Source organism: Phocoena sinus, chromosome 7, assembly GCF_008692025.1.
Source record: "Phocoena sinus isolate mPhoSin1 chromosome 7, mPhoSin1.pri, whole genome shotgun sequence".
Taxonomy (NCBI): domain Eukaryota; kingdom Metazoa; phylum Chordata; class Mammalia; order Artiodactyla; family Phocoenidae; genus Phocoena; species Phocoena sinus.
In genome coordinates, this window is record NC_045769.1 from 38,701,763 (window position 1) to 38,717,945 (window position 16,183).

Consider the following 16,183-nt stretch of genomic DNA (forward strand, 5'->3'; position numbering starts at 1 on the left):
AAGCAAAATTTTAAATTATTTCTTAACTCCTGTTAGAATTTTTTAAACACCCAAAAGTTAGACCATCTTACTTGTGAAGAAGGGTACCACAGTGAATTGTATTTTAAATTAGATTAAGTAGAATGTGAAGTATACTTCATATTTACTAGTTTTTCTCCTATTGTTCATTTTGTGGTGCCTTAAATTCAGTGCTGTATTTTAAAATATTGGTTACATTAGGTACTTATTAAAATGGTTTGTAGTTGAATGTGTAAGTTAGCATTGTGTTTTAAAAGTGATTTATTAATCACAGATTAATGGTACACCTTGTACTTAGCAAATTTGTTTACATGTTGATAAAATTTCCTAAGTCTTTTTTTTCTTAACTCCAAGTATACATCCTATAATATAGTTATGATAATGCAACATTATGAAAAAACTGGTTATGTGTTTTAACTGGTGCTAAATGTGACTGACAGAATCTTAACATCATACAGTATTTATTTTTTAATTAATAGAATTTCAGTGATGTACTTGGTAAAATATTTCAAGCCTTTTCTGTCTATTGCACAGTGGTGGTTTGTCTTACTGTTTTCTCTTTTCAAAGAAGCATCTAAACACTTGCATTTGCATATTCTTATCCAAAGGCATTCACATGTAAGTGGATGCGATTTTTAAAATTTTATTAAAATGTTAAAAAAAAAAAACTACCAAGAAAGCATACCTTTTTGAAATTGGAACTATGTAGTGATTTTTTAAAACACATAAATGTCATTGAAAGTCATTATAAATGTTATGCTTTGTTCAAAATTTATTGAAGGAAGATTGGGTTTTTAGGAGTTCACTCCTCCATACTGAAAGCAAGAACCTATAAACTATTTTCTAATGCTAAAAATCTGTTGGCATTATTTTAGACATTGTTTAAGCAGTCAGTACTTTTGTACTTAAAAAAAACTTTTTTTGGGATTCTAAGTAATACAGTACTTTTAATTCAATAGGATTGTCTTCAAGGAAAGTGATATTAAATACAAGTGGCCTGTTCTATAATATAGAGCTTCTGAACTTTGGGCAGGTAATTAATTATCTTGACAATAACAGGACTTGATTTTACTTTACTGTTTAGTTAAACAAACTTATAAACTTGTTTTTTTTTTAATTTTTGTGGTCAAACTCTATTAGATATACCAAGCTTTTAAAGTCAACGTGGTAAGCAAGTGCTCAGGAGTGAAAGGTAAGTGTATTTCTGAAAAAATAGTATTGTCATTTGAAGAATCATTAGGTCTTCACTTGAATTTTCTGTAATACTTATTTTTCCATATATTTTATGTAAATTAATATTAAATATATGATAATAGAAAAGCTGTTTATATTTCCAAATGGATTTAACATAGACCCTTTCTTAACAGTAAGCATCTTTGTCTGTTTCAGTTTAAATATCCACGTTTTAAAAATACTGTATATCTTGCTGTTTTATTGTAGTAATAATTGAGATTTAGCTGTTTAATGTTTTTCCAGTTTCTTATACTTCCCATATACTCTAATATCTTGTTGTAGGTCTAATTAAACATTATTATTAAGTAAATCTCCATAATTTATTGTGTGATATAACTCTTACTGATTATTTTTTAATGAAATGAGTATTGTGTAAATAGGTATTATAGTAGTAACCTTAGTAACATAAGGTTAGTAATACATATTTCCTTTATGTTTCCACAGAAGAAATTACTAGTATCTATAAACTTCATATTCCCTGGTCTTATGAAGATTCACTAACCATTGCACAGTAAGTATATAAAAGGATTTACCTTAAACTTTGTTGTTTTTGAATAATATATATTCTACTTAGTCTGTTTATTTAAATCATAATAAAATTTTAGAGAAATTATTACAGGGCCTCTTAGTAAAATGTAGGTATCCTTTATGTAACATTGTGCCCATAAGATAATATAATATTATAAGATACCATATAGTATTCTTATTTAAGCGATCTAGAATTTAAACCTTACTTGCTTCAGACATGAACCCCTTTCCACCCTCTCCCCCAATTTCTGTGTCCTAAAAGGAGCTGTGATACGACTGGAAAGGTGTCATAACATGTGTGGCATCTAGCCTCCTTACGTTATTTCACTGTGTTTTGCTGAGGATTGACTTAGCCATGGTTATTTCACAGCAGTTTGTATTTGAGAACTGATGTTTATCTTTTCAGGGTTCCATCTTCCACAGAAATTTCTGTGAAACTCCATATTGCTCAACCAGAAAATGACAGCCATGTAGCATTATTAAAAATGTATACATCATCAGACTGTCAATATGAGGTAAGTTATATGTTTGCTTAGTTTTTAGGATTTAGTTATAGAATAAACTGGAAATATATTTTTATATTTGCCTCAGATATATGGTGATGCGAAAGCCAATTAATATGAGAGAGTTAGTTACTTATGATACTTTAAATAGTCTCCATTTTGCCTGTTAGCACCACCTCAGTATTTCCTTAGCTGGACCATTGAAAGTATGTATCTTAATAAGTAATAGAAAATAAAATAAAAATTGAGACTGCAGATTAACCTTCTCAGTTTGGAAGCCCAAGTCCAGAATCCATAAATTGAAGAACTTCATGAAATCGGCTGACATGGCTATACTGCAGTAACTGGCATGATATATATTCTCCAGCACTACTGGATAAGCTTAAGGATCTTATTTTCACTCATTATTTTAAGCTCTATTAATCATTAATATGTGCAGTTTAGTAGCTGTTGGGTTTGTTTTACAATCACGGTAGATCTCTTTGCACTGAGAGAAGGGAAATGGACTCAAGAGTAACATTTTATTTACATATAGATTCATGAACTAAAAGAGTTCCTCTTTGTATAAGAACATACCAGCTTCTAAGGATTCCAGATTTAAGTGCTTGAAGTATACATTTCAATGGTGGTTTTGGTTTATGTGAAATATCTTATTTCTACTCAGTTGCTTTAATTTGGATTCTTTATTAGAGCTAACTTTCCTAGGGTAAACTAGAATTGGTAGGTCAAGTGAATATAATCTGTCGTACCAGCTTCAGTTTGACCTATATTGTGAGTTATTTTAGATTTCATGGAATTTATTAATGCTTTGTTATCTTGCTTTCTGTTTCTAGCATTGAAGGATTTTGCAGGGATATAATGGTTTTCAGCTTGTGCCTTCATATTTCTAATATTACTATAGAGATAGAAAGAATTGTGTTAGTAATTTTCCTGTACTGCACATTCTCTTAATGTCCATATTTTTACAAATACTTTATTTTTTTTAAAAGTCCATGTATTGACAAAATATAGTTATTTTACAACTTCCCTATGAAAGATGAATTTCCTTTTTCCAGACTTCCTAATATCAAAAGAGGAATATTTATGGCAGAGATAATTAATGATGAATTTCTTTTTAAAGTGTTGTCTTGGCTCAAATTTTATTACATGTGATCTGTTTGTTCCTGGTATTATATCATGTGAAACCTATTTTTATGAAATTTACTCAGAAGTGGTTTAGCTTAACTATATTTAGTACCATACGCTTGCACGTTTGAGATTTTAAAGTACGAGTTACATAAGTAAGTTGATTAATATTTGCTTAATTTTTCAGCAAACATACGTATAGTTTCTGACTCAATCATTCAATAAATTCCTTTAGCTTGTATGATCTGGTAATAAGATATTATGATTAATTAAATATTCTAGTTAGTAAAGGGTTACCACATATCACGGTATCATATGATACTACATATCATAGCATTTATCCAATTGGGAAAGAATTAGATTACAGAAAAAAATATTGAACAGTAAAACCACAGTTGATACAAATTAAATGTTGATGGTTCAGAGAATTCTTTTAAGATCTTGAGTACCTTTAGGTTCATCATTATAAAAAAATTAATGATTATGCTTAGTGCTCAGTTTAATAAAATGTGAACTAGAGTTTAGGGAAAATAACCTTTTTTTAATAATTGTTTTAAACTAGGTGACAGTTAAGACTTCCTTTTCACAAATACTTGGACAGGTAAGAGAGACTCCTTGTCGATTATTTATTGCCTTGTGAATAGAAACTGTAAGGCAGGGGTTGTAAACGTTTTCTGTAAAGCACCAGATATTAGTATTTCAGCAGACCATATATAGTCTCTTGCCACTGCTGCCACTACTGCAGCTACTTCTTTTTTCTTCTTTCTCCTTTTTTCTTCTTTTTCTCACGTTAATAAAATCTGAAAGCCATTCTTGGCATACAGGCCATAGTTGGCCACCCCTGGCTTTAAGGTGATGCTTTCATGTTTGATACTTCCTAAAAATGAAAGTTGATTCCTGATTTTCAAGAAAATTAATATTTTTGGCTAAATGGATATCATATTAAGATTTCATGTTGCTCATATGATGCTATAATTCATAATCCAGTAAAATCTGTGGGCTCTGTCATATAAATGAACTTTTTCCAAGAACTTTTTATGTTGTGCAAGCTCAGTTTGTAAAAGGTAAAAGTAAATTATATTAAAAATAAACATGCTGAAATAGGTTAAATTCATTTGGGGAGTATCTTAAATTCATAGGCAAATAGTGTTACAAAAATAATTTATCAAGTTGTAGAACTACTATATTATTATTCAACATCACTATAATTTGTAGAATTGTGCAATCTGGACATAAATAGATAATACTGATTAGTCAGAGAAATTATAGTTTTAAAATTCACTAAAAATTTTATTGTGTCTTTTATTACTTTCACTTTATTTTTTGGTCTGTTACGTTTTGCAATCTAGGCATAGCAGAATTTTTAAGTCATTTAATTCTATAATTATAATAAAACTCACAAGTTAAAAGTAAATCAGAAACTTTTTATGTATGTTATCTCATTTGACCCTGAAAACAACCTGGTAAGAAGTAGATTGTGATTATTATTAAATTTCTGAACATTAGAAAATTCTAAGCTAATACGTAAAAATTTTGTGCTACATTAGAAAGAGAAGATTAAATGTTAGTGTAGGGGCTTCCCTGGTGGCGCAGTGGTTGAGAGTCCGCCTGCCGATGCAGGGGACACGGGTTCGTGCCCCGGTCTGGGAGAATCCCACATGTGAAGCGGCTGGGCCGCTGAGCCTGCGCGTCCGGAGCCTGTGCTCCGCAATGGGAGAGGCCACAACAGTGAGAGGCCCACATAACGCAAAAAAAAAAAAAAAAAAAAAGTTAGTGTAAGTTGGAAAATAGCATCATGGATAGTTATAATAAATACTCTAAAATGTTAAGAGATCAATTATTAAGAAAAATTGTATCTTGGAATAAAAGGGAAGAATTCATGCTATAGTATCTTTAGTATGTCACTGTACATGGTGGTATGGCTGAGGATATAACACACTCTCTTATCCATATCATCCCTGGGGCTCATAATTCAGATTAGTGACAAGAAAAGTCAAGTTTGCTTAATACTGTATAATCAGGTGTAATTATATGTACACCAAAAAAATCTAGACTAATAGTCTTGTTTAGACATGGAAATTTTTTCTAAAAAATGATGATGTGTGGGTTTGCAGGATCAGAGGTAGGTACTTTTTTAAATGTTGAAGAATTCATGGCAATTGAGTTAAGTCCTCAAATGTTTGGAATGATATAAGATACTCTTCCTTCATGTTTGTTTCAAAATTTAGCTTGAGAACAGTAGGAGAATGAATTTGGTTTTGTATATCTTATTTGTCTTTTAAAAATCATACGTATTTTCAGTGTTAACTGATTCAGTCAAAGAAGACTGGAAAGAGGACTAAAGAGAAATCACTTAGAATCTTTAGCCTTTGATTAGATAACTTTTTCATAAAATTAACTTTTTTTAAAAAAAAGGAAAGAAGAAAATATACTTACATATTGTTTAGTCTACTCTTACGAAAGAGAGGACAGAAAATAAACTGAAAGTTGCTTTCTCAAGAGAATTGTTTAAACTCTTAATAAATCATTTCCATGTAGGAATGAAGCCCAGTGTTGCCCAATCTTTAGATTTTAAGAGAAACTAGAAATCTGAATTTTTATATAAAATATTTTAATTTTTCAATGTTGGCATCTAATTCAAAATGTTAAGAAATACTATGCCAAATACTAAACCAAATGAAGCACATATACAATTTGAATATGACCCATGGAGGCCAGTTTATGATTGTTGATTGTTGTATCTGTGGCCCAGTATCATACTTACTACTCATAACAATGACACTCAGTCATTAAAAAGAAATTTTATGTAGGACCTCTTACAAGATTTCTGAAAACAGTGAAGAGCATTAAAGGTTAAAAGTAACAGTGAATATTTTCTGATCACCTACTTGTGCCAGTTACTATTCCAAATGATTTACACAAACGAATACATTTAAGCCTCAAACTCCCTGTGAGATAGTGCTATTTAACTCCATTTTACTGATAAGGGCCTAGAGAGAAGGAGGGATAAAATAAGTTGCCTAAGAGCTAGTGAAAGGCAAAGCTGTAGTCTGAACTCACGAGTACGACTCTGAGCCTGTTATGCTACTTAACTATCTTTCCAACACACTTAATAACTAAAGTATGCTGTATATTTCCTAGCATATCATTAGCAGGCAGTGAGCATCATTTAGTAATAGGTAGGAAAATGACCTTTTCCCTTTCACTCAACTCTCCTCTCCTTTCACTCAAAGCTACAAACTATAAATCATGAGTATGAGCTTTATGTTTTTTGAGTCGTATCAGTTTTAATCTGGGAATCCACAGAGGAGCTTCAGGGAGACCTTGAACTTGCTGAAATTTTACTTAACATTTTGTGGAAGCATTCATTTCCATAGTTTTCATTAGATTGACAGGGGAGTCTGTACATTTTTTTTTTTAATTCTGTGGATTGGAGAACATGCTTTAAAGTAATTTCCTTTTAAGACTTTAACATTAAAAGAAGAACTTACACTATGTTTTTGTTATATGTATGTTTTTTATGGAGATTGGATCAGCTGATAGAATGACTTGAGGTGCTATAACATAATGGTTATGAACTTAGGCTTTGAGTTAAATTCCATTCCACAAGATTTCCAAAGATGGTGAAGGACATAAAAGCCTAACAATAGCAGCTCATATTTTTGATAGTTTATCATGTTCAAGTTCATGTTCTAAATGCTTTACACAAATGAACATGTTTAAATCCTTAAAACCACCTATAAGGTAAGTACTATTATTGTCCCTATCTTACTGTTAAGAGCGAAGAGAGGTAACAAGGAAGTAAGTAACTCGCTTGTCTCTTAATTGTGCAAGTTACTTGGGCCCCCTGTACCTGAATTTCTTCATCTGTAAAATAGGGATAAGAACTATATGAAAGGATTTTAGGGAGGAGAGCATGAGATAATGCATATAAGATGTTTAGTATTATACCTGGAACATATTAAATGCTCAATAAACATTCCTTGTAAAAAATTTTGTAGCATGTGCTACACAATTATATATTGCCTCTATTATGCCTTTGATGAAAAATCCAGGTAACATGTTTCTAATATGCGATATATTCTTAGCATTTATTTTGCTTAGAATTTTTATACCCATTACTCAAGATATCTTTTAGTCATGTCAGAAAATGTATAAAGTGAAAAACTTTTATTTCATGTGAAAGTATATTTATTTCATTAACATGAACATTCAGAAGTTGCCCATTGATTTGCCTGTTTTCTAGGTAGTTAGATTTCATGGTGGAGCTCTTCCTGCCTATGTTATATCTAGTATCCTTCTTGCTTATGGAGGACAGTTATACTCTCTTTTCTCAACAGGTAAGAATGTTTCTATTCCTCCCTTCCTCTCTTCCTTCCTCAGTGCTTCATTACTACTTTTTTTATCCTACGTGTAGCTAATGAAGACACATCTATTTCTTGAAAATTCACAACCCTTCTCTCCCAAGGTTACAGGAGTAACCTGTAGGTTACAGGTTATAGGAGAATCCTATAAGGTTACAGGAGATCCTCTTAAATTTTAAGAGATTACCAAGAAAATTCCTTACTTGTTTTCTGCATTTTATACCCTTGTGTCTAAAGTTTATTCCCTCTGTTCTGAGGATCTCTTAAGAGATAGAAGCTGGTTGACAGGGATTTTGTCCTCCATTCTATTCCCGGTGCCTGATATAGGGCCAAGCACATAGATGGCATTCAGTGTAATATTTGGGCTGTATCAACTGTATCATTTAGGTCTTGGTACACTGAATGGAATAATTAAGAGTTTAATTGAAGGGACTATTTCAAAGGTATGTATAGGGTTAAGGTAAACCAACAACAAGTGATAAAATACCAAATTAGCAACAGAGCCATCTGATACTCCTAGGTATCAGGGCAAGGGAGGGAGCAAACCTAGAGAGCTGTAGGAGAGAGCAGCAGTACTGCACCTGAGCCTTGGGTACAGAAACGCTGTGGCCACTGTCAGCGTCTGGCTCAGCAGGGAGAAGGCAGGGAAATACACTAACTTTATTTCCTTCTATCCTCCTATCTGCCAGTGCTTATTCACTGAACCCAACTAGAAGCCAGTTCATAAAAGTCAGCCTCCCAGAATTCAGAGCAAAGTAAAGGGTAGAACATGGATCTGGAGAAGAAAATATAGACTGTATAGTACATTGGACAAAGCCTTCTCTAGAGTATAGCAGTTAGAACAATTTCCCAGGAGCCTCACACACTTGCCGGGCTTGTACAATGATAATCAGAGGAGGCAAGAGGGAGAGAGAGTGGGGACAAAACATACAAAAGCAGTCCAAAAATCCCCTCCACCGTTTCCATGGTGCCAAATCCTTTCACAGCTACTCGTTTCCTTTCAGTGACTTTTTTGCAATTTCAAGTCTGCCTTTAGTGTTCATTTTAACCTGATTTAACCTATTATATTCCAGGAAGAAGTAAGCAACATTTAATGTGATCTGCTCAGATCCAACCTTTTAATTAAAAGATTATTCTGGCAATATGACATCTCCTATACTTGAATATAATTTTTGGAAATTTAAAAGAGACACCTCATTCTTCTTAGTTTTAAGTGACTTGACAATTGATTTTCAAACATTTGGGATTTATATCTAGATAGTCCACAGAGACCCTGGAGATATATGATATTGGTTAATCTAGAGGACTTAAGTATGGGATTGTGTCCCAAATCAATTAAAGAAGTAGTTCTGAACCAAAGATGCTTATTAGAAATCACTGGAATGGCTATAATAGAAAAGACAGATAATAACAAGTGTTAATGAGGATTTGTAGATTGCAACCTTCTGTATACTGTTAGTGGGAATGTAAAATGGTATAGCTGTTTTGGAAAGCAGTCTGGCAGTTCATCAAAAGGTTAAACAGAGTTACCATATGACTCAGCAACTCCTGGTATAGTATAGACCCAAGAGAACTGAAAACACACATCCACACTAAACACTGTTTATAATAGCCAGAAAGTGGAAACAACCAAAATGTCCGTCAACTGATGAACAGATAATGTGCTGAATGCTACAAGATAGATGAATCTTGGAAATATGCTAAGTTGAAGGAGCCAGTCACAAAGGGCCACATATTTTATGATTCCATTTTTATGAAATCTTCAGAGTAAGCCAATCTATAGAGACAGAAAGTAGATTAGTGGTTGCCTAGGAATGGGGAGGCATTGGATGTGACAGTTAAGGGGAACAGTTTCCTTTTGGGAGTAATGAAAATGTTTAAGACTGACTGTGGTTGTTAATGCACACTCTATGAATATACAAAAAACCACTGAATTGGATACACTTTAAATGGATGAATTTTGAGTTATAAGAATTATATCTCAGTAAAACGGTTTTTAAAAAAATAGCTCACCTGTGGAGCTTTATAAAAAATACAAATGACAAAACCATAGCCTTGGCTTCCTGAATTTGTTTCACAAATGATGATTGACTATGTACTTTTGTATGAGAACCAGTAAATTAGAGTAAATTTTTACGGTAGGTTTATGTTTATTTTTTTTCTTTTTTTTAACTTTTTAAAATTGATGTATAGTTGATTTATAATGTGTTAGCTTCTGCTGTACAGCAAAGTGATTCAGTTATACACACACACACACACACACACACACACACACACACACACACATATACATTCTTTTTTATATTCTTTTCCATTTTTGTTTTTCAGAGGATATATAGTTCTCTGTGCTATACATTAGGACCTTGTTGTTTATCCATTCTATATATAAAAGCTTCAATCTGCTAATCCCAAACTCCCACTCCATCCCTCCCCCAACCCCCTCCCCCTTGGTAGCCACAAGTCTGTTCTCTATGTCCGTGAGTCTGTTTCTGTTTCATAGATTGGTTCATTTGTGCCATATTTCAGATTCCACATATAAGTGCTATCATATATTTGTCTTTCTTTTTCTGACGGACTTCTCTTAGTATGATAATCTCTAGTTGCATCCACATTACTGCAAATGGCATTATTTTGTTCTTTTTTATGGCTAATATCTCATTGTACATATGTACCACATCTTTATCTATTCGTCTGTTGATGGACATTTAGGTTGTTTCCACATCTTGGCTATAGTGAATAGTGCTGCTATGAACATAGGGGTGCATGTATCTTTTTGAATTAGAGTTTTGTCTGGATATATACCCAGGAGTGGGATTGCTGGATCATATGTTATTTCTATTTTTTAGTTTTTTGAGGAACCTCCATACTGTTTCCCATAGTGGCTGCACCAATTTACAATCCTACCAACAGTGTAGCAGGGTTCCCTTTTCTCCACATCCTCTCCAGCATTTGCTATTTGTAGAGTTTTTAATGATGGCCATTCTGACCAGCGTGAGGTGGTACCTCATTGTAGTTTTGATTTGTCTTTCAAATTAGGGTAATTTTTTAATCTTTTGAGAAGAGTCTCTGTGGTAGTAATAAAGACCCTTGCTTTCTATGACATGAAATATGTTGCTCTTACAAACAATGCAGCATATAATATGTCTCATACTTAATTACTGTGAATTCTCTACTACATATAATTTTTTTTTAAATCACTAGGTCACTGCTTAGAATATGCTGCTATGTTGGATAAAGAAGCCAAACCATACAAAGTTGATCCTTTTGTAATTATGGTTAAGTTTCTGTTGGGGTAAGTTTTATTATCTGTGATAATGATTTTAATTTTGTTTTATATATAAAGTATTATGTTTGGCTCAAATATGAAGGATAAATTTCCATACAAATAAGACAATTGACTTGTTTTATTAAATGGACTTTTTCTCTTAGGCAAAGGCCTAATAAGTACATCAACATTTACTTCAATAGTTCAGAAGAAATTATTGAACTTATATATATAATATATATATATACACATATATCAGTCTAAACTTAGACTATAAATATACCAGGACTTTAACATTTTCAAAAGAATGTATGTGGTACATGAGCTTTGGGTATCCCAGATTCATGGACACAAAGCAATATAGGATATTGGTGAAACAGTGCCTCAGAACACTTTTTATTACTTCCCATACAAAGTATATTTTAGATCTCTCTACCCTACTTAACATCGCATTCTTAATTTATTCAGGTTTTGTTTTTGTTTTTGTTTGGTTAAAAACCATTACTTAGATGTCTTTTCTTCTGTCTTTATAACTAGCTATTGGCTTTCTAACTTAAAAAAAAGACCAGTTATTACTTCATTACAAGGATCAATGAGAGCAGTAAAGCTGCATTGAGACTTGAGACTCAGATCCTTGAAGATCACTAGACTCAGTAGTTCCCTATCAGGAATTGAAGTTTGTTTTTTTCAGTATAATTATAAATGAAATATCATGGTACTTTGGGGACTGTAGTGAATGGTCAAACACTTCAAATATTAAATCCTTTAATGAGAGTTGTTGGGGTCTTTTTGCTTTTATTGTATTATTTGCTTTTATTTTTTGTATGTTTTCTTTTATCCACAGATACAAATGGTTTAAAGAATTTTGGGATATGTTATTGTTACCAGAATTAGATGCCATCGTTTTAACTAGTCAGAGTATGTGTTTCCCCCTTGTATCTTTGATTCTTTTTCTGTTTGGAACATGTACTGCCTACTGGGGTGGCCTACTCTCTTCTACATCTGTGAGACTCCTTTCTTCATTGTGGCTGACTTTGAAAAGGTAAAGAATGAATGACGAAAACCTTTCTTATTGCTCTTAAGAAAAAAACTGTATTCTGATAGGGAACCTTAAAATTAACTTGCTTTCACTAAACTATAATTTCTGAGGAAAAATGTATAACTAGCAAAACATGGAGTTAGTGTTCAAACTTACGTTTTTGTCATAGGTTACCATTTATTTCAAGTTAAATGCTACATTTGATTTTGACCATAGTGCTCAAGAGTTAATCAAAAAAGTTGGACAGATTACACAAGTATTTTTAAATTTCACTGTTGCAAAGTGTTTCTCTGGCAATGCTTTTATATGTTGATTTTCAATCAAACCTGAGATTCCAATCTTGATATTTAGGATCAGATTAGATGAAATGTATAAGAGCTCCAAAAACATTGCCTAGAGGTTTATTATGATCCCAGGACAGTTTGAAGTTGCTGGTATGCGCTTTTGGTAAACCAGTGATCTAGTTTCCATTTCCTCACCAGCCATGTTATGTGATTTACTGTCACAGAGGGGATTATGGTATGATGCTTCTTCTTCCACCCTTCTGAGGTGCTTCTGACATTAACACCATCACATGTCTGAGTGACCTCAAGACTTTAAGAACAAAAGTATTTCTCTTCCTATCAAGATTGGAATTGTATGGCACAGGGCCTATAATTATCTTTAATAATACTTTTTTAGTACACGTATTACCCATGGTATATATAAATGCAAGAGAAACTATCACAATGTATAAAAGAATTTTAAAATATGTGTCACCCCTCACTTGCACATTAATAAGGAGAGCCTGGCAGAGCACTGTATTGTTTTCTGCTTATATGCAACTGTGTAGGTAACTGTTAATATGCTTTTGAAAGCTTTACTCTTGTTATTCCAGGCCCTCTGAACTTCCTAAAGATATGAAGATAATATCACCAGACTTGCCCATTTTGACAGTTGTTTTGATCATAGTTAGTTGGGCAACTTGTGGAGCATTTGCCATCCTTCTTACTTATCTTTACTATGTGTTTAAGGTACGTCAAATCAGTAAAGTCAGAAGGCCTGAGCTTTGTATCAGACAGGCATAGACTTTCCCATGGGTGTTGTTAAAAAATTTTTTTTGATCACTGCTGTTATATAACAGGCCTACATGTAAAGTTTTTTTTTAACATCTTAGCTATTTCAAATATATATAGTTAACTGTAGAACTGAAGTTACTAATCTGAGTGGGTTTCTTTGTTAAAAACAAAGGGAAGGGAGGAGATATAATCTGTTCCATATTGCTTGATGCTCTGGCAAGTAATGTTAACTTTTTAAAAAACATTTTACTAGAACGGTTTTTATTCACACCTCCCTTTCAACGTGGATAATAGACAAAACAAAAAGTTATGTCAGTGGGATCAGGCTGTCAATCATGCTGAAATAATGTAGAATGTTACAAATGTTGCTGAAGAACCACAAGACACAATAAAATTAAACTGACAATTTTACTGAGGAAATGAAAAACACTTCTAAGAAGGCTGACAGCTTTTCAGGAAAATCTACCTTATACAACTGCATGTTCTCCACATTAATCTTATGTAGAGACAGTTGATACTGGAAAGGATAATAATTTTTTCCTTTTTTTAACAAAAGTTTATTTGCGTCTGCATTTAACACTAATACATGCACATTATAGATTACTTTCAGTTTACAAAGGAAAAATATGTCCATCAGAAAAAACTATTTAGAATTATTTTGATTTACAAATATAAATTAATTTGATTTATAAATATAATATTTTTAGTTTTTTTAACTGGATATTTCAAACAACTGACACAATTAGCAGAACTTTCTCAAATACTTAAGCAAACCTAGTAAATGTATAGACTTTCTCAGGTTCTTGTAAACATTTCACCACCCTATATAATTGAGTTCCAGATTTTCAAAGATGTGGATTATATAACACATGTTAAACTCTTCATACTATGCTGAATATAATCAAATTTTTGACTCACATGACACTTTAAGTTGCGATAGCAAGGCACCATTCAAGCATAGGCTCACACAGTGTGGAAGATATAGCATTATATCCTGGCCCCAACATACTCTGGAATTTTGTATTATTTTGTTTGTTTTTTAATCCATAATAGCAAGCACATGTAGTTATTATTTATCTTTTCTAAAAGAATGTGTTTAAGTGTTTAAATGAGTTTTTATTTATTTAGGTTTTTAAAATTTCAAATTACAGTGCTTCTCAATTTCAGTAAAAATGGTTATGTTTTTTGTCTCAAAATAAAAGTAAAATTAAAGTCTTTTCTTTTTCATAGATTGTTCATCTGCAAGCCAGCTTAACAACTTTTAAAAATAGCCAGACTGTGGTAAGTTTTATTTTCAAAACGCTATATCACTTTAGTATGAAAGAACATGGAAAAATATAAAAGTTTATTTTTGTAAAAAAAGGTTAGAACTTTACAGTATTTAAAAGGTTTTATGAATTAAATAACTTTAAGAAAAGCGAGCCTAATGAATATTAAAATAAGACTTAGATTGTCATTTAATTTGATCTTTGTCAGTCCTTAAGTTGTTTTTATCACAATTATCTTTTAAATTTTATTTCAAGTAATTACTTAAGGGGATATATTCTTAGCGGTGGAAATAAGTCAAAGGAATGAAAATTTTATAACTGATAACTGCTTTAAAATACTTTCAAACAAGATAATTCAGTATTTTATATCAATTTGGTAATGGAAAGATGTATTTATTTAGCTGTTAGATAATTGAGTATGATTCTAAATAAAATAATAAACTTAAATTTTACTTAATATCTTGATATTTTTATTTTATTGCTTTGTAGAACCCCAAACACTCTAGAAGAAGTGAAAAGAAATCCAATCACCATAAAGACTCTACAGTATACCAGCTCCGTTTATCTGCCAGTGATGCTGAAGATAGTCTTCGCATGCACAGTACCGTGATTAACTTATTAACATGGATTGTATTACTCAGCATGCCATCTTTAATTTATTGGCTGAAGAATCTTAGGTGTGTTTTATTTATATAATTATAATTTATGTGGTTCAAACTATAAATATCTGTAAGTAGAGACTTGCAGGATTCCTAATGTTTCATAACATTTCACATTTTCTTCTTTTCCGTGAGAATATAAACTTTCCCAAAATCTGCCCAAAAGGGGAGGGATTGTATTTTCTTTAACCTTCTTTGAGTCTAGAAATATGTGAAAAATGTGCTTTATTTTGCTGACTTATAGTATTCATATAGTATTATGAATACTATATACTATGAATACTATACTATACTATACTATACTATACTATTTTTCAATTCACGATCAATTTTATATTTTCTTAGATTTGAGGGGAAGAAAAATGATTACATTTAAAATAATAGAAATAATGAAGGAAGTGTGTACTTTTCTGATGTGTCCTATACGTTGAACTAAAATAAATGATCAGCTGTTTTACTAGAAAACTGTCATTTGCTTTGTTACCTGATAAGTGTCCTAGGTTAAATGAGAGCCTAAAAATGCTCTCTAAGGTTATTTCTAGAATATTTAATTATTGGTAAATTGTCTTTGAAAAAACCACGTTATCCAGTTAATAGTTAATTCCTGCTTAATATAGTTTTTAGAAATGATGTAAAACTTTCAGATTATCTAAATACTGGAAGTTTTTTTTTTTTTAAGTTGGCTGAATCAAAATAAGTTCAGTAAATTAAATCACAGGTCACCAGATATTAATATCCTTCCTTTGTCCCTTATTTTAATCAAGTTGCAAATTTTTGTCCACAGATTTGGGGAGAAAATTACTTGAGGAGCACAAATTTATGATTCTAGAAGGCTGTAGACAGTTACTTTATATAAACCTTCATTTTTTTCATCTTTTTTAAAATAGAGCAGTTTAAATATGTTTTAAATAATTTGTTTTATAAAATATTATTTATATATGACCTTTCAGGCATATACTTATTGTAAAAAGGAAGTGCTTCCAGATGGGATATTTTCATTTCCTTTAGTAGTTTCTGAACATAATTCTCCATATAAAACCTTGAGTATAAAGATGATGTAGAGGGCTTCCCTGGTGGCGCAGTGGTTGGGAGTGCGCCTGCCAATGCAGGGGACACGGGTTTG

General features: G+C 31.9%; 1 protein-coding gene across 4 annotated transcripts in view; it reads left to right on the forward strand.

Annotated features, from left to right (window-relative positions):
* PGAP1 (post-GPI attachment to proteins inositol deacylase 1) overlaps nt 1–16,183 on the forward strand; it is a 92,146-nt gene that overhangs the window by 48,414 nt on the left and 27,549 nt on the right. For all 4 annotated transcript variants that reach the window (XM_032637422.1, XM_032637421.1, XM_032637420.1 and 1 more), the window contains exons 15-25: nt 978–1,051; nt 1,159–1,210; nt 1,696–1,762; nt 2,186–2,294; nt 3,970–4,008; nt 7,654–7,747; nt 10,973–11,063; nt 11,881–12,078; nt 12,953–13,088; nt 14,364–14,414; nt 14,891–15,078. In XM_032637422.1, coding sequence (XP_032493313.1) covers nt 978–1,051; nt 1,159–1,210; nt 1,696–1,762; nt 2,186–2,294; nt 3,970–4,008; nt 7,654–7,747; nt 10,973–11,063; nt 11,881–12,078; nt 12,953–13,088; nt 14,364–14,414; nt 14,891–15,078 — 1,099 coding nt within the window. The remainder of the gene's footprint in view (nt 1–977; nt 1,052–1,158; nt 1,211–1,695; nt 1,763–2,185; nt 2,295–3,969; nt 4,009–7,653; nt 7,748–10,972; nt 11,064–11,880; nt 12,079–12,952; nt 13,089–14,363; nt 14,415–14,890; nt 15,079–16,183) is intronic.